This window comes from Felis catus, chromosome C1 (genome assembly GCF_018350175.1).
Source record: "Felis catus isolate Fca126 chromosome C1, F.catus_Fca126_mat1.0, whole genome shotgun sequence".
In the NCBI taxonomy this organism is placed as follows: Eukaryota; Metazoa; Chordata; class Mammalia; order Carnivora; family Felidae; genus Felis; species Felis catus.
The window spans coordinates 212,912,456-212,934,625 of NC_058375.1; the positions used below are offsets into that span (position 1 = coordinate 212,912,456).

Below are 22,170 nucleotides of genomic sequence, written 5' to 3' on the forward strand. Positions count from 1 at the left end.
AGCAACCCCCTCCCCGCCCCAGCTCCACTGGCTTTTTCTGCCCCAGGACCTTGGGGAGGTAGGTGTGGAAACCAAACTGAGGTGACTGACAGCTGTTACCAGCCTGAATCTCCCACTGAAAGCCCCAACCCCAAGTTCCTGGTGCCAGGGAAGCTGGACACAGGCCAGAATCAGCAGGAAAACCCAGACTTGACCAATCTGAGCGTGCTGAGCAAAGTCCCCAGACGTGCCCCAACCCTTGGGCCCCACACATGCACTCAGTGAGGATACTTCCTGGGCAAGAGGCAGCTTCCTCTCGGGAGACTCCAGTGCTACCTGGGATGGGGTTGGCGTGACCAACTATCCCGGGTGCCCGAGGCTGTGGGGACCCCTGGGATACTGGATCTCCAGGACAGCCCCTGACAAACACGGACGAGCTGGCCGCCACGGGTCAGCGAGGAAGCTTTGGGGACCGGCCCTCTTTTCATTCTGTGAGTTTCTTGCCCTACCTCACCCCCAGGGAAGGACATTGTCCTGTTGGGGTTTTGGCCCCGGGGTCTCTGCTTCTAGCTGACTGTGCCCAGCATGCCCTGACCCTCTTTGGCTTCCAGAATGCACACGGGCCCCTCCTTTTCTCCACGCAGACAAGTGAGCACACACAGCAGCCTTCACTGCAGCGTCTCCGGGGTCTGAGAGCACACACTTGGGGGTGGAGCGGGTACTTTTCCCCTTGCCCTCACAGAGGGCTGGCAGGCACCCCGGCCTCAACACCGCAGTGAAACACATTTCCAAGAAAAGTCTCCCCGCACCACAGCGAGACAAAGGGGCTGTGAGTCACCTGGGCTGCATTTGGCTGTCAGCATGTGGGAAGGTCTGGAACCTATCAGAGAAGGGGGGCTTCAGGTTACACGAGGCAGCCCTGTGGAAAGGAGGGTGTGTGGTCCCCGGGCCTCCCCCAGCCCCAGCCGGGCCTCCTGTGCAGATGAGGGGCCCGGGCAGCAAAGGATGATGGGACTCCATGTGTCTGCTCACTATTTTCTCCTTCAGGAAGTCTTTCCTTCTTCATGGCTCTTAGGGAGCCTCAAACGGGCAGCATCCCACCTTGCCATCAAGGGGGCTTGGCCCAATTAGTTCAGTCCCCGAGTCCAGAATCACTGTGCTACGTGTGGTGGTCTTCCCTCAGATCTTCACGGGCTTACAGCCAGAATCATGCACGCCCACCCCTAGACACACACGCACAGGGGCACGTACCCCCCCACACACACGTATACACCCAGAGATACACCCAAACCTAGAAACGCACACAGATTCACCCAAACATACATGTACAGAGGCACAGGGACCACCCCCACCTCACACACACCTCCAAGGACACGCACACACACACACACACACACGCACGCGCGCGCGCGCATGCGCTCACTCTCCCACAGACACACTCGTATTCAAATACAGTAAGACCCCGGTTCGCGAGCATCCTTCGTGCCGGAAATACGCTTGTGATCCAAAGCACCTGTACATCAAAGCGAATTTCCCCAGAAGAAAGCATGGAAACGCAGATGATTCGTGTGATTCGTTCCACACCCCAAAAATATTCATAGAAAAGTGATCGCAGTGCTGTAATATAATACAAAATAATAAAGAAGATACAAAGAAAAATAAACACACTAACCTGCACTTAGCTGTGAAAGCCTCTGTGGCTGGTTGTGAGGGAGATGAGAGGAGAGTTGTTGTGTAGGACGACTTTCGCTATCACTAATGCAAGCACCGTTATCGGCTCGGTGGAATCTTTTTCTGCATGGGGGCCATCGTATCAACGGATGTTGACTACGGTACAGTGTTAATAAACTCTTGTCATGTATTTAATGTAACTGGCGATCAGGTAGCGGAGGAAAGGGTCTCTCTCTGCAGGCAGCCTGACCTAGAATGAAGCAAAACATCCCTAAGCTCACTCTTGTCTGGAAAAGCAAGGACTGTCCGTAGGTGCTTTGAAGTGACAAAAAATACACTAGTCCCAGTTGTGGGCACCTTCCAACGTTCTGAAAATCACTGATTTCTGCCAAACACCACAGCCTGAGACAGAGCATCCTAGTATGGAGATGATCGCCCACAATCCCTCAGAGAGAGAGAGAGAACCGTTGGCTCGGTTGTGATCATGCGACATTTGGCACCCCATACTACTTGTATCACAAGGCGTGGCTTGTTCATCAAGTTAAGATGTATTATAAATGTTTGCTCGTCTTGTGGAACACTCACAGAACAAGTCATTCGTAATCCAAAGCTTTACTGTACATGTATTTATCACATCGCACCAAATCACACTCACACACATCACACAAATGTGTAAGGAGATCTGAAGTCAGAAAAAGTACGCATAGGGGTGCCTGGGTGGCGCAGTCAGTTAAGCGTCCGACTTCAGCCAGGTCACGATCTCGCGGTCCGGGAGTTCGAGCCCCGCGTCAGGCTCTGGGCTGATGGCTCGGAGCCTGGAGCCTGTTTCCGATTCTGTGTCTTCCTCTCTCTCTGCCCCTCCCCCGTTCATGCTCTGTCTCTCTCTGTCCCAAAAAAAAATAAATAAACGTTGAAAAAAAATTAAAAAAAAAAAAAAGAAAAAGTACGCATATGCACACACACACAGAGCTAGCACTCCCAGGGAAGCACACCCTGAACACCCCTTAGATCCTATGCAGCTCCATTATTGCACAGCTGACTCGTGGCCACCTGTCCGTCCCCCATCGGCAGTCCCGGCATCCCAAGCACCCCATGCTCAGGGCCCTTAGCGGGAGAAAAGGTGACAGATCACTCAGCAGACCCCCAGAGAGGACAGAGCCAGGGGACTTGCAAATTTGGCCTGAGCCAGTGACACTGACATAGTCACTTTTCCACCGTGTGGCATAATCCAATTATTCATGGCAGGGCCAAGCAAGGAGACGTCCCCAGACCTCCCGGCTACCTCAGGACACAGTTGAAAAATTTGAAAATATTCCTTCAGCCTTCCTTCCAAAAGTCATTTGGTTTTCAAAGCGTCCCAAACCCAATAAAAACAAACAACTGAAGAATGAATCCTATGGAGAATTACATATGAGAAATGAAAATCACAGTGTTTACAATAGTGAACATTTGGTTAATTATGGTGTACCTTGCATGAAATGAAATGTATTCGATTTGTAGCTAAATGGAATAATACATAAGCTATACCATAACTTGAAGGAAATACACTTGGATGGAATTTTTTACTATGATGACAACTATGCAAATAAACAAGCAGTTGACAATTTAATGGGAAACACACAGGAGAGAAAATGCAAGCGAGAAGGGGAAATAGTCTTTCCTTACGCTTCTGTAAAATGGGCAAATAAACATTAAATCTAGCCATCCACAGAGAATAAAGTCACCATCCCAAGTGTTTAAAGATATCTTCTTTGTAGAAGCAGAATGAGTCCTGTTTCTTGAGTTTGATGCTGGGGGACACACTCCTGCCAATTTGCCATTTCAGAAAGATCCAACTTTAAGTATGATGTTTCCGGCTCACTGATAAAGCATTAAAGCATTTATGCGTGGCACTGGAGATACACAGATGAATAAAACTTGCTTTATACTCTAAGTCTTCTTGGAGGAGATGGTCCCTGAACTGAGTCTAAGTCTTCTTGGAGGAGATGGTCCCTGAACTGAGGGTGAAGGACAGGTGGAAGGAAATGTGGATTCCAGTAGTGGTTAGGAGACCGGGGGACCAAAATGAACTAAGTGAGAGCAAGGAGGTTGTTTGTGGAGTCCACAATGACTCTGAGGTTTCTGGCGCTGGGACTGGATGGGTCACGGGGGAATTCAAAAGGAGAGGCAGCATTGGGTTAGACTGGGGAGAAAGTGGTTCCATTTTGGACCCAAGGATTTGGGGTATCCAAAGATGCCACCCACTCTCCATGGAGATATAGAAGAAGGAGTCATCAGGGTGAGGACAGTGGAGAAAGCTTGCAGGGTTGTAGAAAAGAATTCAGAGTGTAAGAAAATAATCTAGGAGCTAACTCTGGGGAAGAGAAGTAGTAAAAGGCAGACAGATTGGAACCCGGGAAGACAGAAAGGAGCTGGTCAGAGGTAGAAGGCAAGTCACAAAAGGCAAAGGAAGGTCAAGGCAAAGGGCTAGTCAATACATGAAGGAGCCTTGAAGTGAGGAGGGGCCAGTACTAAATCTCGGGAGGGGAAATCAAGAACATCTTACTGACAGCGATGCCTTTCGTGGTCCTACTCACTCAGAGCAGCAAGGAAAGCATCAAGAAGTAGGTTTCAGCTTATAGAAATCAATTGTCTATAAAAACTTGGAGTCCAGCATGATCCCTAAAGATAAATTGGTCAAAGCTTGTCATAACACAAAAATGAATTCCCGGAATCTTTTTTTAGCACCCAAGTTACCATAGGCTGATTAGGTGGTTTGCCTGGAGACTAAGTGGTAAGTAATATTTATGATGATTCTTCCTATATAACTCTTTGGTCTAAACTTGAGCCAGATCTCAGGTCTCCTAAGCTTAGTAAGAAATTGTAAAACCGGGGCATCTGGGTGGCTCAGTTAAGTGTTCGACTTCAGCTCAGGTCATGATCTCACAGTTCGTGGGTTCGAGCCCCGCGTCGGGCTCTGTGCTAACAGCTCGGAGCCTGGAGCCTGCTTCGGATTCTGTGTCTCCCCCTCTCTCTCTGCCCCTCCCCAGCTCGCACTCTGTCTCTCTCTAAAGTAAATAAACATTTTATTTAAAAAAAATTTTTTTTTCAACGTTTATTTATTTTTGGGACAGAGAGAGACAGAGCATGAACGGGGGAGGGGCAGAGAGAGAGGGAGACACAGAATCGGAAACAGGCTCCAGGCTCTGAGCCATCAGCCCAGAGCCTGACGCGGGGCTCGAACTCCCGGACCGCGAGATCGTGACCTAGCTGAAGTCAGACGCTTAACCGACTGCGCCACCCAGGCGCCCCAAATAAATAAACATTTTAAAAAACTTTAAATATAAAAAAAAATAAATTGTAAAACACATGTTAACATATTAAACACAAACTTAACAAGTTTTCAGTTGGTTTCCTTGGATAAGATGGCCCAGATTCTAGGTTGATATATATTGAAAAATATGACATACATTGGAAACACTAAATAAAAACATAGTATGTAACAATTTGTAATTGTTTGGGTGTGGATTCTGGGTAAAACTGTAACCTGTTGAAAAGCCTTGCCCTGGCTTGTTAAAAAAAAAAAAAATCACGTGGCAAGAGTCCTCAACCAGGAGAATATGAATGCTAATCTCTCAAAATCTATAAACTACGCAGTGTAGCTGCCGATGGAATCACCAAATAAAACAGAGAATTTATCCAGGAGAGCAAGATGTCTGAATCCTTTAAAATTTGGTTAGTTGTTCTCATATTAGGAATGGGGGGCTCAGGTAAAACCTCACATAAAAAGCTAGCCAGGCAAGGACAGTCTGAGCTTCCTCTCGAAGGGAAGCTGTCAGGCTGGGCTTCAGACGGGATCGGTTTTCTTTACAAAAGACCATGTAATGCTGTTTACTACTCCTAAAATACACAAGAAGTACGATCAGGGTTCTCCTTCTATAACCAGATGACCGAAAAATGGTTGAGCCAGCCCTGCATACCTTGGCCTTTGGCCCCGTTTCTCGAGGAAATGGCTTTAACAAATATTTCATATCGCATTGAAAAACATTTGCTCGTTCCTGAGGGCGTCTCATCTGAAGGGAAGAAAGGCTGGGGTACTTTAACTGGTTGGTGCTGGGGATACTGGAATCAGGAGGAGAGTAAGTGAAGATTCCAGGTACTCTTTTGACTTGATCCTCCCAGTTCCGGAAACTATGAAACTCTACAGAATCCCTAGCAGGAGGAGGCTTTGGGCCCTTGTTCCCAGGCACCATCAAGGCACTGGGGCAGCCATAAGCTCTCCATGAAGTCTCATGGCCTTGTTTCTTTTTGCTCCTCTTGAGCCGTGAAGGACATCATTTTGGGTGAGAGGAAATAAGGCCTCAACGTCCAACCATTTGTTCATAAGAACTTTGATTCCAGCTGCCTCTCTTCCAGGTCTCCGTAAACAACTCCCAGTTAAAGCAGGAGATTCTGGCCTTTCTTAAGAGCTCATTAAATGTTACCTCCAAATAGCCCTTGGGAAGGAAAGTCGGCTACGTGAGTCCCATCTCCCCACCTGGGCTAGGAAGCAGCGTGCACCTTGGAAGCTTGTCCTAAGAGAACAAGCTTGCAAGATGGACAGCGATGGACCAGCGAACAATGAGCCCTTCTTAGCCCTGGGGCCCGGCTGAGCCTCTGAGAACCCAGCGCTTACATTGCCGCCGGCAGGAGGCTGGGGTGCTCTAGGTGACGGGGGAGTCCTTCCCCGTGGCTCCAAGGAGCTGGGTCATTGGTTTTCTTACAGGAGAGGACATTGCACAGTTCCTGTTGCACGGGAACTGGGAGGATCAAGTCAAAAGAGTACCTGGAATCTTCACTTACTCTCCTTCGGATTCCAGTATCCCTGTTGCACAGTTCAGGCTGTGTGGCCCAGCTGGGCAGACAGGAGAGTACAAACACGGATGCCCCCATTTCTGGCTGGTCTAGCCTGTTCTTGCTTCTTTCCTGGGTGGAAAACAGGAATAGCTCTGGCTGTACTGGGGTCTGCAGGGAAGGGAGTTGAGCACAGCGTGGAGGCCAGGAGGCCCGGGAGGCTCAGAGAAGCCCCTGAAGACAGCCTTCACCTCCCGCTGGGATTCTCTCCCACAACACCCAGGAGCCTACAGCCGGCCCAGGGAGGCTGCAGGAGCACAGTCCTGACACAGCAGGACACTGATGGCCGGTTACAACCACAAAGCTAAGCAGCTGCCCTCTGAGGGGCCAGGACCCTTCGTGAGCAGGGTGCTTTGCTCAGTGAAGGGTCCCAACCCAGCACTCAGCACTATACACCCCTCCCCCCGCTGCCACAGCCTCCCTCTGCCATAGGGAGCCCTGGTCGCTGTTTCCTGGGGAGGCTGGCTTGGAGAACGGGGTGTGTACCAGGCACAGGGCACCGTTGCCCCTTCTGAGTGAGGGAGGCCAGCCCGCTGGCCCCAGGGCGGGGAACGGCCCTGCAGGGAAAGATCCCCCGAGTCCACTGAGCCCAGCCACCCCCTCCCAGTGGTAACTCTGAGAGCCTGGAGGGGCTTGAGTGTGGACACGAAGCTGTTTGTCACCTCTTCCTTGGCCTATGGACCGATCCCGAGGAGGGGCACCTACCCGGTGACCCAGGCCAGACCCCCACGTGGCTGAGAGCTCACTCTGGAGATGGGGGCTTCCTGGAGCACCGGAGGGCCCTCGAGGCTGTCCCACACCTGCCAGGCCTGTGCTGCTCCCTGTGCCCAGCAGGTGCCTCACTCACGAAGTCCGAGAGGTCCAGGTGCCCACTGGCAGGAGGGCCAGGTCCCTGGGATGGTTTGCAGGGTGGCCCGAGGGTGGGGAGATGATGGGAGGAGGTGACTGGGTGGGAGGTGAGTAGGGGCGGCTGAGCAGTCTGGCCAGGTGGCTGGAGGCCAGACAAGGGCCAGAAGGGGGGTCCAGGGCAAAGGAAGAGTGAAGAGCAGAGAGGGAGGCCAGGCAGCAAAAGGGGAGGTAGGGTGGGGAAGGGGGGCTGGCAGGGCAGGGGCAGCAGGGGCAGCAGGGGACTCCAGGGAGCACGTGGGGACAGTGGGCCTTGTGGGCGTCCAGGTGAGGAGGGGGCCAGCTGGTGAGAGGCAGGAGCTTGGCCAGGCAAGGTGGGCCAGCCAAGGGTTCAGAGTGGGGGCCTGCAGGAGGCAAGGCTGGAGGGCAGCAGGTAGGGGGGAAGAGGCAAGGGAAGGGGCAGGGGAAGGGGGAGTGCCGGGGGGTAGGGGAATAGCAGGGCTGCTTTTTCTTCATTGCTGCCAGGGAGCAGGTGAGAACCTGACCCCAGGGTTCTGGAATCTAAGGTCCATCGGCCTGTGTTGCTTTAGGATTTGTCCTTGTGACCTCAGAGGCGGAGAATTCTTGAGAGAGAATTGCCTGCAGCACAGCTGTGCCCATTGCAGAGATGAGGAAACCGAGGCCCTGACGGAGGCCTTCAGAGGCAGCGCTTGGGCTGGAAATAGGTGTGTTTGTCCCAGGGCAAAGCCTCTCTACAACCTAAGCCAGCCCAGTAGGCCCCATCCAGGGGCCTGGGGGGCACAGCATCCTGGCTGGTTCCCTCCAGGGACATTGCTGAGACCTGCCTAGCTGGTGCTCTGGCGTGGCCCCACCTTCCTGTGCACATTCTCCCTCCCCCAGGAGTCCCTCCACGGGGGAATCAAGAGGCTCAGCCAGTCTCTGAGCTTGGGTGGACTCAGGAACTGAGAGATCTGAATTCAGGAATTTTCTGGAATGGACAGGGGTCCCATGTTTGTCTCTGGGCATTCCTGGCCCAGGGAGCTGGGGGTCAAGACAACAGAGGTAATGATGGAGTCAAGAAGCAAGAGCCTGGAGAGCTGAGTCCTCCTCGGGCTCTGGGCTGGGACGTGGCGAGCCGAGCATGGGGTGCCCCAGGCCAGCCCTGTTCTGCCTGCCTTCCTCCCCCAGGCCCAGTAGTAAGGACAAGTGAGAAGAGTCAGGCAAGAAACCTCTCCGCTATGACACCTTCATCATTTGTCACTCACATAGCAACATCCCTGGGCTACTGGGGTTCCAGGAAGGACCTGGAGAAGGCTGCCCAGGGCAGTGATGAAAGTTACCTAAGATTGGACACCGGACGGGGCAAACCTCATGTGGAAAGGGGTGAATCAACATCCCTCCCACATGTGACTTTATGGTTTTTCCTAGAACTTCTGTGAGCTTAACAACTGGGACTAGGAAACCTTGTTTGGGGGTTGGGGGGGGGCGGCTAGTGGATTCACCTCCCAAGAGCAGCTGACCCTCAAGTCTCTCCTCTAGATCCTTCATTGTCCCCTAGCAAATGCCCGAGGAATCCTGAACCCCATTGGGCCACCCCTGGGTCATGGCCACTCTGGCCCCACAGGGCACAGAGCTTCTGTCCAACAGTTGTCAAGGCCCCGAGGCCACTGTCGGTCTTCTGCCTGCTCTTTGCTGACCTCCACACCCCTCCTGGCCTCACTTGCTTCGCGGTAATGGCTCCCTTGCAAACACCCCGAGATGCTGGCAGGTCGTTGAAAGGGAGCCCCGTGCCTGCCTCTTCTGTGCCCACAAAGGGAGCAGAGCCCCAGGGGGTTGGTTTGACCGAGCCCCAAGTGGAGTGTGGGGATCCAAAAGCGAGGAAGGTAGGGATGCTCCCCCTGCCCAGGTAGAGACCGTGGCAGCATGTCAAGCCTCCCAGGGACCCCAGCGGCCCAACCCGGCATGGGAGCACCTGTCTGACCTCTGTGCACCCAAAGGTGGGTGGAAAACCATGAGGTGCCTCATCCAGTCAGCTCTGGGGTTCTTCATCAGGGGCCATAGCTGAACCCTGAGCTTGTGAAGGGGCAGGAAGCCGCTGAGCATCCAAGCTGGGAGGAATGGGGACGGGTTAACACAGCCTGTGGGAGCTGATGGCCCAGGCCACCTCTGTGGATGTCACTCAGCATGGATCCAAGAAGTCTAAAGGACTGGAGTCTGACTGGCCCCGCACTCCCTACACAGCCTCACCCCCACACTCATGCAATCCTGGGGAAAGAGGAGAAATCCTGACTTAACCAAGCCCGGGGTCCTCAGAACAGAAGTTAGATCCTGGAAAAACTGAAGGCGCCTGTGGTCCCATCACACCTGAGTCTGGGGACTGGGAGGTGTGCCGGCCTCATGAGCGTGACTCGAATCCCCGGGGAAACCCCCCAAGTTTAGAGATGAAGGGAAGAAAACTCGCGGAGGGGACTGGAGGGGACATGGTTCCAGTAACCACTGCGGTTAGTTCAGAGGGAAACATCCACAGCCCACAGCCGAGATGACTGTGCCACAGCACGAGGGCTCCTCCTCAGGGCGAGAGCGAGGATGCCGGCGTGAGTGGGAGCCCCGAGAATGACTCAGCACCGAATGATGTCAGCCAGGAGGTGCAGACTTTCTCGGGAGCGGGAAGAATATAACCGAATGCTCTGTCACAAATTTACATCGGGCTCGCTCATCACGACCCCTCAGGCACAGGCCACTGGCCCGGCGTTGCCACAGAGGGCCCCCCGGCCCATGCTCACGCCAGGAATCCTTCTAGAGGCCCTGCGGGCAACAGGTGCCCCACTAGGCCCCGCCGATGCAGTGCGGCGCTGAATTAAGGCTCCGTCCCAACCGCAGGCGCTGCCTGGTGCAGAAGGGAGATACCTGAACAGATAAGATGCCCCCATATCCTCCTCTGCCAAACGGGGCCTACGTTCTCACCATGCTGCGGGAGCCCGCACCGCTTCCTTCCTCCCCCCCGCCTCCAAGGGAAGGACGGACGGTGCCTGCTGCCCCGGGCCCCGGGCTCTTCTCCGTGCTAGCCGATCCTGGTCACCAACAAAGCACAGAGAACACTGAAGAGCCGGAGGCTCAGGGGATCTGTGCAGAAACACGGTGGAGGGCGGGGGGTCAGGAAAGCCCCGCGTTAGGGGGAGGTGGGGTTGCGTGGCTGGGATTTGAGAGACACAGAGCGGGAGCGAGTGTCAGGGAGGTCAGGGAGGCAGCTGCCTGAGGACGCAGCAGGTTTCCAGGAGGCTGGGGGCGGGAGGGGGGGTTGGATATCTGAGTATGGATTGAGTGGTAGATGATATTAAAGTGACTTTCAACTTTGTTTCCTAAGATGCTGGCGCATGATGGTTGCATTAAAAAGGGTCTTTGGGGCGCCTGGGTGGCTCAGTCGGTTAAGCGTCTGACTTCAGCTCAGGCCATGATCTCATGGTTTGTGGGTTCGAGCCCCACAGCGGGCTCGGCTGCTGGCAGCATGGAACCTGCTTGAGATTCTCTGTCTCCCTCTCTCTCTGGCCCTCCTCCACGCATTCTCTCCCCCCTCCCTCTCTCTCAATAAATAAACTTTAATAAACTAAAAAAGTGTCCTTCACAGAAGAGAGGCATCCTAAAGTACTGGGCTGAGATGTCACGAGGTCAGCGGGAGCGGGCAAAGAGAAGAAATCCATGAAAGAAGGTTGGTAGGAGTTGACTGTGGTGGCAGCTGGGCACAGGGTCCCGCGGAGGCAGGGTGAGGTCCTGCAGCAAACCACACCCGGGCCCGGCTGTAGCCCGGGCAGAGTTTCTGCTCTGGCAGAGACACAAGCAAACAGGACCGGCCCGTTAGACCCTCGGGGACGTCCTGGGCCAGTCAGCACCACACCAGGTGGGCGCTCAGTGTGGTCCTTTCAGGACTCTACCAGGGTTGAGACACGCTTCCAAACTAAACCCCTCCGTCACATACGTGAATGAGCCCCACAAAGTAAATGAGAATCATCATAGGTTAGTGATGCTTAACCGTGGTTGACCTAATCTGCTTTCAACTTCCCCATGTTTGATTTTGGTAGACTCAACTTTCCAACAGCCCTATCACCCTTGTCCGCAACCCAGACCCACGCCCTCCACCCCTTTCCAACACCCAATCCAGAGACAAATCTGCGTTTTGAACTCTGGCCTGGAGCACCTGCGTGGCATCCAACAGCTGGCGGTGCACCTGCCCCTCTTGGCCTGTACCACCGTGGTTTTGCCGGTCACGGGACTATTTCACGGAGGCGCGTCTTTACGGTTTTATGACTGTGAATGGAAAATGGCAAAGTGAAAGCATTGACACCGGCAGTGGGAAACAACCACGCAGGGAGATGGAAATTGTGAGGTGTGCAGCAGCGGCCAACCTTGAACCTGAGTCGGCTGTACCCGGGATGTAAGCCAGCCAGCCATGCTCCAGTGTGAAGGATAAGAGCACAGTCACAGAGCTCGTGCTGGACTTGACGTCTCCAGGGCTTCTTTTTTCTTTCTTTCTTTCTTTTTTTTTTTCTTTTAGCTCATTGCACTGCTTACAATTTATTTGAAGAAGCCCATGGAAAGAGCAATTTGTACAGTTTTTTTTTTCCTGCTCTTCCTTTTCTGAACTCCATTTAAAAAGAGAAAACCCGGGGCGCCTGGGTGGCGCAGTCGGTTAAGCGTCCGACTTCAGCCAGGTCACGATCTCGCGGTCCATGAGTTCGAGCCCCGCGTCGGGCTCTGGGCTGATGGCTCGCAGCCTGGAGCCTGTTTCCGATTCTGTGTCTCCCTCTCTCTCCGCCCCTCCCCCGTTCATGCTCTGTCTCTCTCTGTCCCAAAAATAAATAAACGTTGAAAAAAAAAAAAGAGAAAACCCTTTTTTTGTCAATTCTGAGGTTTTGCCTTTTTTACCTCTTCTTTCCCACTTTTATTTCTTCTGCTCTTCTCATTCCTCTTCCTTGCTTTCCTCTTGTTTTTCTCCTTTCCCTCCCCCAGCCCAAACTCTCAAAAGTTGTACAGATAACAGCACCTTCCCTTCTTCATATGAATTGAAATTTTGTCTCATATCTAAATAGAGGCTTAATGACATTTGAAATAGGCTTTTCATTATTACTCATCCCATTCAAAAGAGATAGTGTGTATATTTCTTTGCATGTAATCAAAGGACTGAAAATGAAAATGAGATTTTTTTTTTCATATCAAATTGGCAGAGATTTGTTCAGTGGCAGTCCTTAGTGGCGGCAGAACTGTAGGGAGGACATTCTCAGGTGATTTCTGAAGGCAATTTGGCAACATGTATCAAGAGCCTTAAAAATAGCCTACCTACTCTTTGACCCCAAGGAACACAAACATCTGTCAGTTCCATTTTGTACTAGATGTAGTTTGGAGTGGCCTGGAATGTAAGAAGGGAGAGTTAGAAAGAACATTTCTCCCTTTTGTTGGGCCCTGAGAAGATTACACTGGGGACAGAGGGGGTTACTGGACTTCAGGTAGAGACCACATGGTCAAAGGTGAGTCCTCTAGGGGACTGTTAGGCTACAGAGAGGGGGAAGCCTGATGCAGGGTAGCTTGGGCACAGGGAGCCTGAAAACCTGGTGACCACCTTGAGAGTTCTTCACATTGGAATGCCCTCCTGTTATCCCCATACCTTCAGAAATGTATGGCTGAAGGGTACAGCCTGGCTTTAGCTGTGAGATCTCAAAGTCAGCTGGATTCTAGCCATCCCTTGAGCTCTAGGTGAGATTGGCTCTTCTGGACCTCAAGGGTCTGCGGAAGGAAAGCCCTCCGTGGGATGTTCTGTTCCATGGACTACAGATGGCCAAAGCCTTCCCAGATTTTCTGCAAGTTCCCAGGGCAGGGGTGGCTGACACCTCCATGAACCCCTCTGGCCACCATGCTTGTTAGCCTCTCCCCAAAGTTCCGCCAAGACTCCCCGCCCACAGGCAGTCATCAGTGTTCTGGGCATTTCTGAAGTTTGGGGGCTACAGAGAGATGGGGAGGATTCATGTCCCGGAAACACAAACTTTGGCTTCTCAGTCCAGCATTTTCCCAGCTAAAATGGCCACGGCCACTCTGTCCCTAGGGGACAGTCTCAGGCCGGCTTCCACATGGGCCCCAGCCTCTTTCTGGCAGGCTTCTCTCACCCCACTGCTTTCCTGACCCTTCTCTCTCTCTCTCTATCTATCTCTCCCTCCCTCCGTCTCGAGCCCCTGAGTTGTGACCCAGGGTCACGCTGACACCTCCACCCTCAGGTCCCACCTTCTGCCCTCACAGTTGTCAAGATGCTTCCCTGGCTAAGAGGACACTTGGTGCCAGTTGTTATGGTGATCTTTTCATCCTGTTTTAACTGAGCCTTGGGGAATCGGGGTGATGCCTGCGCCCACCCTTGGGCTCTCAAGGAGAATGGACACCCCAGAGAAGCTAGTTCTGAGGTGGCCAGAGGTGAGGAAGGAGAGACGCCAGCTGAAGTGACCAGCAGCAACCAGGAAGATTTTGTGGACCATGGGGCATTCCTCAGGGTTTCTGAGGTGGGCAGGATAACACCCTCCCCACAAAGATATCCGCATACCCATTCCCAGAACCTGTGAATGTGTTATGTTTCACGGCAGGGGGAATCAAGGACACTGATGAAATTAAGGTTGCTAATCAGCGGGCCCTAAAAATAGGGAGAGTAGCCTGTATTATCCAGGTGGACCAAATATAACCACAAGAGTCCTTAAAAGTGGAAGAAAGGGAGAAGAGAAAGTCAGAGGGGTACAATGTGAGAAGGACCCAACCCTTTGTTGCTGGCTTTGAAGATGGATGGAGGGGCCAAGAGCCAAGGACCACGAACAGAGCATTCTCTGGAAATTCTCAGGAAATTCAGAGCATTTCCTGGCCTCAAGAGCCAGGAAAATAGGTTCTCCCCTGGAGAAAGCTCCAGAAGGAATGCAGTTCTGCCAACCTCTTGATTTTCACCCAGTGTGACCTATGTCGGACTCCTAACCTACAGAGCTGTAAGAAAGTAAATGTGTGGTATTTTAAGCCACTGAATATGTGGTCATTTGTTACAGCAGCCAAAGAAAACTGATACAACTTCCCAGACGCTATCAGGGAAGAGAACCTGGTAAAAGTCTGTGTATCTTGGGTCCCTGGGACTGTAATGAGAACATTGAAGGCAAGATGGGTCACCCGGGACGCTGTAGAGGTAAGAAACGTCCAGGCCACATACGCCCCGTGTAGACCTCATCAAAGACCATGAGGTGAATAAGTTTGAATCTACACATGACCAGGTCTCCCAGGTCTCGTGGAGCCACCTGCCCTGGGGGGATTCCCAAGGGAGGTCCTGCAGGCCTGGAGGCTCAGAGATCTGATGGGTGGGCCTCATGGAGCTCACATTAGCCAAGCTCATTCTGAGAACCACAGCTCCCAAGGCTGCAGGACCTTCTGATGAGAAGGCCTTGTTCCACTTGAGCCGAGATCCCCAGGAAGTGAAATCATAACCAGAAGGCGTCTGAGCAAGCTCTGTGATTTGACTATTTCCAACCATGGCTACATCGCCTGACAATCGCGTCCACAAGAGCCTCCCCTGGCATCAGATAGGCTACGCATACCCATGGGCCTGGTCTCCCCCAGCCCACCCCCGACAGAGTGTAGACGGGGCTGCCAGTGGCCCATCCGTGACAGTTGTCCTTTTTCAGTGTTCTCACAATGACAGCCAAGCCCTTGTTCTGGCCCAGGAGCCATTCTGTCTCTTGAAGGAAACTTAACTTAGGGCTCTTAGACGCCATTATCTGTTGATTTTAACCCCTAGCTTTCGGACAACAGTCTTATTTCCCTTCTTTCCACATCATTGGCAGAAGCCTCCCAGTAGCTTCTGCGCACTGTCAACATCTCCCAATTTATTTGTTCTTGAGACAAAAAACAAAATCCTTGGAGAGAGGGGTGTGAGTGTGAACAGCCTGGGCACCCACATGGCCCCAGGTGTCCCTACCCAGGAAGCTTCCTTTGTCTCCATCCCAGCAGGCTGCAATTTCCAGCCTCGCCTCTCTTCAGTGGAAGCCCCCCAGTGTGGACAACCTAGCGCCTCATACCCAAGATGCTCCTGCTCTGTCAGTCCGGAAGCCTCTTTGGCTGGAAGACCAGCCCCTTCCTCTCCAATTTCCTCTCAAAATCTGTAAACCTCATATTCTCTGTGGTCTCTGGGGCTCTTTGCCATATTTGGTATTCTTTTCAACTGCCCAACAGAAAGCCAACCATGAGATTCTCCCCTGCCCCCTCACCTGTCACACTAAGTGGCTATATGACCTTCGGGGTAAGGTATTTAACTACTCTAAGCCTCATTCTTTAATTCCACCATGATTTATTGAGCATCTATAAAGTGCCAGGCAGTGACTTAGAAAAGGTGCCAGAGGGGCACCTGGGTGGCTCAGTCAGTTAAGCGTCCGACTTTTGGCTTTGGCTCAGGTCATGATTTCGCAGGACGTGAGTTAGAGCCCCGCATCGAGTTCTGTGCTGGCAGGGCAGAGCCTGCTTGAGATTCTCTCTCTCTCTCTCTCTCTCTCTCTCTCTCTCTCTCTCCCCCTTTCTCTCTGCCCCTCCCCTACTCACACTGCCTCTGTTTCTCTCTAAATAAATAAATAAACTTAAAACAAATATTTTTAAAGGAAGAAATTTTGCTAGAAATATAGCAGTAGGCAAACCCAACCAAACCATCCAACCAACAAAAATCCCAGCCCTCCAGGAGCTTACATTCCAAGGAGAGAAGACAGAGAATAACTAACTAACATATATACAAGGTCAGGAGGGTGGCAGGTGCCAAGGAGACAACTAAAGCAGAGAAGGGTGATGGGGGTTGAAATGTGAAATACAATAACCAGAAAAAGCTTACTGACAAGGTGAGCAAAGACCTGAGGAAGCCGGCTTCAGTTCCTTGGTTGCAACGCGAGCATCAGTATGGCGTTTACCTCATCAATCGTGGTGAGGATCGATTAAGTTAATCCATGCACAACATTTAGGTTACTGCCCGGCCCACTGCAAATGCTTCACAAATATTAGATATTGTTATGATCCGTTACTTTAATAAATGCTTTTTTTTTTAATTTTTTTTTCAACATTTATTTATTTTTGGGACAGAGAGAGACAGAGCATGAACGGGGGAGGGGCAGAGAGAGAGGGAGACACAGAATCGGAAACAGGCTCCAGGCTCCGAGCCATCAGCCCAGAGCCCGACTCGGGGCTCAAACTCACGGACCGCGAGATCGTGACCTGGCTGAAGTCGGACGCTTAACCGACTGCGCCACCCAGGCGCCCCAATAAATGCTTTTTTGAAGGCTTCAGTGTTCCTCAAGCATTCAATGTAGTCTGTGTTGGGAACTCAAAGATGGTGAGCGTGACACGCAAACCAAGGTAGTCTTTCAAAAATCATACACAGGGGCACCCGCGTGGCTCAGTCAGTTAAGTGTCCGACTCTTGATCAGCTCGGGTCTCGATCTCATGGTTGTGGAATTGAGCCCCGAGCCAGGCTCCGCGTTGAGTGTGGAGCCTGCTTGGGATTCTCTCTCTCTCTCTCTCTCTCTCTCTCTCTGCCCCTCCCCTGCTCAAGCTCCCTCTCCCATGCCCCCCTCTTTGTGTCTCAAAATAAATAAATAAATAAATATATATTTTTTAATCGTAACACAAACATCACTAGTCGGCTACCGCACTCTGCCTGCCTGAGCCAGGAGTCCTTCTTAACATAGTCTTCCAGGACCAGTCGTCAGCAAATAATTGGAATTGGCAAGCAAAAAGAACCTAATACGCCAGTCCCTGATGCAGCTGCAGTTAGGGACAGATTCATCTTTTGAACTCCCTCCACTATCCTTCTCCATGTACTACGTGACAGTAATTTCCTCTGTCACCAAGAGCTGACATTCCATCTCAGTCATGCTTCCTGTGAAATGATAATCTCCATCTGCTTTGAGGGGCAAAGAAAAGAATAATTCGGAATCCACTACTGACATCGTGTAAGACAATACAAACCAGCCTACGTGGCTAGTCGTCTAGCTGTTATGTGTTATTTCTTCAGGCATCACCCAGTAAAAAGATCTTAACTTCCTACTTGCTGCGTTTCCTTGATGTGACAACAGGTCTGAGTCATTGTTAGGGGCATGTATGACAGGGGATCCGATGTTCTTGGGAAGGAAAGCGGCTGTCACACAGACGCCTTGTTCTTCCCACATAATTGTGAAATTCCACAATATAAACACAGGCTTCTTCTCACTGCACCTTCTCCTGAGGGTGCAGTCCCAGTGTTTGAGACAGTCCCAGTGTCCAAATATAGCGACACATTAGTAGTATCACTACTTAGGGGCCTATGAAACATTTGCTCAATGGAAATCTTCTTGGAACTGTAAAGCAAGACCGAACACAATTCAAGTGTAGAGAATGATTACACTTCACCTTTTATGGACCAGATGTTCATAAAGAAGACACACAGGAAAAGAACACCAGGCTCGGTCAGTTGAACGTCCGACTTTGGCTCAGGTCATGATCTCACGGTTCATGAGTTCAAGCCCCGCGTCGGGTTCTGTGCCGACAGCTCAGAGCCTGGAGCCTGCTTCGGACTCTGTGTCTCCCTCTCTCTCTGTCCCTCCCCCGCTCGTGCTCTATCTCTCAAAAATAAAATAAACATTTTAAAAAGAAGAAGGAGGAGACACACAGGAAACTGCAACCAGAAAAAATTATGCCTCAGCGTTTACACCAAATGCTCTCTAATTTTCCTTAGGAGGGACGCCCGATGCCTAGGCCAGTGGGAAGTCTTGTCCTAGCATTCATCTGGAAGCTAGGTTTTATTATGAACTTTTAGTTTTTGTAAATATCAAACTTGCAAAAAAGTTGAAAGACACAAAACTTGGTTACCTGTCACCAGTTTTATATATATATACACATATATGTGTATACCCACATCTTTTTTTGCTGAACACTTTGGAAGTAAATTGCAAACACAAGCTCGCTTTCACCCTTAAATACTTGACTTGCTTCTACAAAAAGAAAGACATTCTGTTATATAACCAAAATACCATCACCACACCCGATAATAGCAGGAACACAATAATATTATTTAATAGTCAGTCCTTATTCAAATTTCCCCAATCATCTCCTAAATGTCATTTATATCCTTTTTGGAAAAAAAATACCATGTGGCATCCAGTCAAGGTTCCCACACTGTTTAACGGGTTTTCACGTAGAGCTGTCCCTCCACCTCTTTTGGTCGTTCACGACATTGACATTCTTTAAGAGTCTCGTGGACTATCCCTCAATCTCGGTTTACCCAGTGGCTTCCTCATGATATAATTCAGATTAACTATTTGGGGCAAGATGCTACCGAGGTGAGGTTGTGCCCTTTCCTAATAGATCACATCAGGAGGCACATAATGTTAGTCTGTCCCGTTATTTATGAAGCTCATTTTGCACGTCTAGTTAAGGCGAGGTCTGACAGAACTCTCCACTGTTACCAAAACGTAACCTGCCAAGAGATACTTTCATGCCATGTGAACATCGCGTACCCAACGGTGCTTTGCTCAATGGCTTTGGCAAAGGTTGATGATGTTGACTGAATCTGTCATTATGGGAGTCTTTGCAGAATGGTGATTACCCAATTCTATTATTCCCCCTTTATTTATCAGCTGGCATTCCTCTGTGAAGATGCGCTGGAACCTGGGAACCTGGGTCTCTAATTGCCATAAATCCCATTTAAAACGGCAGGAAATCATCGGCTGGAAGTACGATCAGGCACCATGTCGGTACACGGTTTCCGGTTCCTTCTCCTCATGCTTCTTTCCCTCCAATAGATCCACTTAATGAGTACTTTGCTCCCAGCACTGTACAAAGCACTTTAGGTACACGAGATCATTTAATTAACTCCAACCCCCCGGGGGCTAGCTGGTGTTAGTCTCATTTTGCGGATGAGGACACTGAAACACCAAGAGGCAGCTTGCCCAAGGTCATCCCGTAAGTGACAGACCTGAGATCTGGAACCCGGACACAACTGACCAAAAAGGCTGTGTTCCTGCCCGGCCACTTTCCTAAACCACTGTGTTATCCTTTTTTGTATATAGATACAACAATTCGGGTAGTAGCTGTCCTTGATTTTTTTGCTGATTCCTAGAGAACTCCTCATCCTTTCCCCCTGAGTATTAGCCATGCATAGTAAAAAGGCCAAAGGACTAAAAATAGTGACTGTGGGATCATGGATCATTTTTATGTTCCCCTTTATACTTGTCTGTATTTCCCAAGCTTTCTACAATGAACACGCATCGACGGTTTGGGCAAATTTCTAGTTGGCAGATTCAGAAAAGCTCTTCTTCAGAGCCATCTGTCCCTGTTAGAGCCAGGCCCAGAGGATCAACACGTGGACACATGCCTGGGCTTATGTGCTGGTAAGTGGCCTTTTAGTGACATAGGTGATTCGTTCTACACTGAACCAACTGGGGGAAAGAATGCAGTTCAACCGACGGTCCATTTTCCCGGAGTCCGAATCACAGCCTGGCCTTGTGCAAGACTGCAGGTGGCTCTCAAGGACAGAGACTGAGCCTGGGGCCTCACACTTTACAAGGTAACAGCGAGACAAGGAAACACACAAGAAACACTTTTTGAGAAAGCCAAGCTAAGAAATGCCCTGTCAGCAGAGCAAGAGAAGCGGCCACTTTCCTTAAGGCCAGATACACAAGAAGTCACTGAGGCTTCGACAAATTTCCAGAAAGGAAGTCAGAATCACAGACCACAAAGTCCTTCCTCTGAGACAGTTTATAAGATTCTGGGCCTTTATAACTTTCTCATGCTTCTTACACTTGTTACTGCATGTCTGTTTCCCTATAGTCTTCGGCAGAAGGGGGGAAATGCCTTTAAAAAGGAAACAAAGAAGAATTAGTAGGAAGATGGAACTGCAGGGCAAAACTGTATAATTCAGAATAACAAAAAGCCACCGCAAGACAACTCTTACATGTGGAGCGCTGGGAGGTCAACTACTTCCAACCTCAAGAGAAAAAAACCGTGAACAGGCTGCAAGTCAACAGCTTTTCTTAGATGCATTGGAGAAATGAGGTCATAGGGTGAAGCACCAGCCCGAAATCCGGAGAGAGGGGGGACTACAGAGAAGCGAGACTCACCGGGAACAGAAGTCACCATGGGAGCCGGCAATCCGTAGGAACCCGCAAGCAGTCTGATGAATTGCTAGAGGCTGGGTGCAGCCTAGCCTGAAGGTTACAAGCCCCTGGAATACTTTCCCTGGGTTTATTTACTTCCAGGAGCCCCACCAGGCTCTCACTGTGAAAGTAGGGAAACTTCTCCAGGCGTCAAGCACAGGGAGGGAAAAGTAACCATTTTCAAACACACGCAGGGAGAATGTAACGGTTTTGAGAGAGCAGAGCGTCTTGTTCTCCTTAACAAAGGCCTGAATCCAGGCGAACTGCTTTACCAGAGCCTTATCTGCCCTGGGAGAGGGGCAAGGAGCCATTCCAACGCCTCCAGACTTTCTTTCGGGCTGTCTCCCCCTCCCTTTAGAGCCCTTAACACATTAATCACAGTTATTTCAGATTCCCTACCTGGTAATTCCAAAACCATTGTCATTCTGAGTCTGGTTGTGATGCTTGCTTAACCGACTGAGCCACCCAGACGCCCCAGTCATAATCTACTCTTATTATACTGGACCTTGTTGATGTGGTAAATGTAGTGGGTTGAATAATGTCCCCTCCAAATTCATGCTCACCTGGAACTTCAGAATGGGACCTTATGTGGAAATAAGATTTTTTGTAGATGTAATTAGCTGTACTAATATGAGGTCATACAGGGTTAGGGTGGACCCTAAATCCAATGATTGACGTCCTCATAAGAAGAGAACACACAGGGATACACACAGACACACAGAAAGAAAAATAATAAAGCTATCGTTGAACTGAACAGCACCATCAATCAATTGAATCTAATTAGCATTTACAGAATACTTCACCCAACAACAGCATAATATACATTCTCGCCAAGCTCACATGGAACATTCACCAAGATAGACCACATTCTGAGCCATAAAGCAGATCTAAATGAGTTGAAAAGAATAGAAATCATGTAAGTTATGTTATCAGGCCACAGTGAAATTAAACTAGAAATCGATAACAAAAAGATAGCTGCAAAATCCCAAAATATTTGGAGATTAAACAACACATTTTTCTTTTTTTTAATTTTTTTTTAATTCATTTTTGACAGAGAGAGAGAGAGAGAGACCGAGCACGAGCAGGGGAGGGACAGAGAGAGATGGAGACACAGAATACGAAGCGGGCTCCAGGCTCCGAGCTGTCAGCACAGAGCCCCACATGGGGCTCGAACTCATCAATCGTGAGATCATGACCTGGGCCAAAGTCAGCAGCTTAACCGACTAAGCCACCTAGGTGCCCCTAAACAACACATTTTTAAATGACATATGGATCAACAAAAGTCTCCAGAACTTATTTTGAAAATACTGTAAATGAAAATGGAACTAAAACTTATCAAAATTTGTGGGATGCAGTAAATGCAGTGCTTAGAGGAAAATTTATAGCATTGAATGCACATATCAGAAAAGAAGAAATATCTAAAATTAATAATATAAGCTTCTACCTGGATAAACTAGAAAAAGAAGAGTAATAGAAACCCAAAACCAGCAGAAGAAAAAAAAATGGCAAAAGTTGGAGCAGAATTCAATAAAATTGAAAATAGGAAATTAATAGAGAAAATCACCAAAACCAAAAACTCGTTCTTTGAAAAAAAAATCAATAAAATTGATAAACCTCTAGCCAGACTTAT

General features: G+C 50.1%; 1 protein-coding gene across 8 annotated transcripts in view; it reads right to left on the reverse strand.

Moving 5' to 3' along the window:
* Window positions 1–20,692, reverse strand: part of GPR55 (G protein-coupled receptor 55) — a 44,392-nt gene extending 23,700 nt beyond the window's left edge. For 2 of the 8 annotated variants that reach the window (XM_019838831.3, XR_002161842.3), the window contains exons 1-3: window positions 7,228–7,363; window positions 6,472–6,594; window positions 1,652–1,900 (exon numbers count right to left, since the gene is read on the reverse strand). Coding sequence is in view for 1 of the 8 variants with exons in the window: in XM_019838843.3 (XP_019694402.3) it covers window positions 20,505–20,523 (19 nt within the window). In the remaining 7 variants the exon portion in view is untranslated. Of the gene's footprint in view, window positions 1–1,651; window positions 1,901–6,454; window positions 6,595–7,227; window positions 8,753–20,504 lie in introns of those variants that run through there. The other 6 variants (XM_019838835.3, XM_045034596.1, XM_045034597.1 and 3 more) reach the window with 6 other exon arrangements.
* Window positions 20,693–22,170: the final 1,478 nt, after the last annotated feature.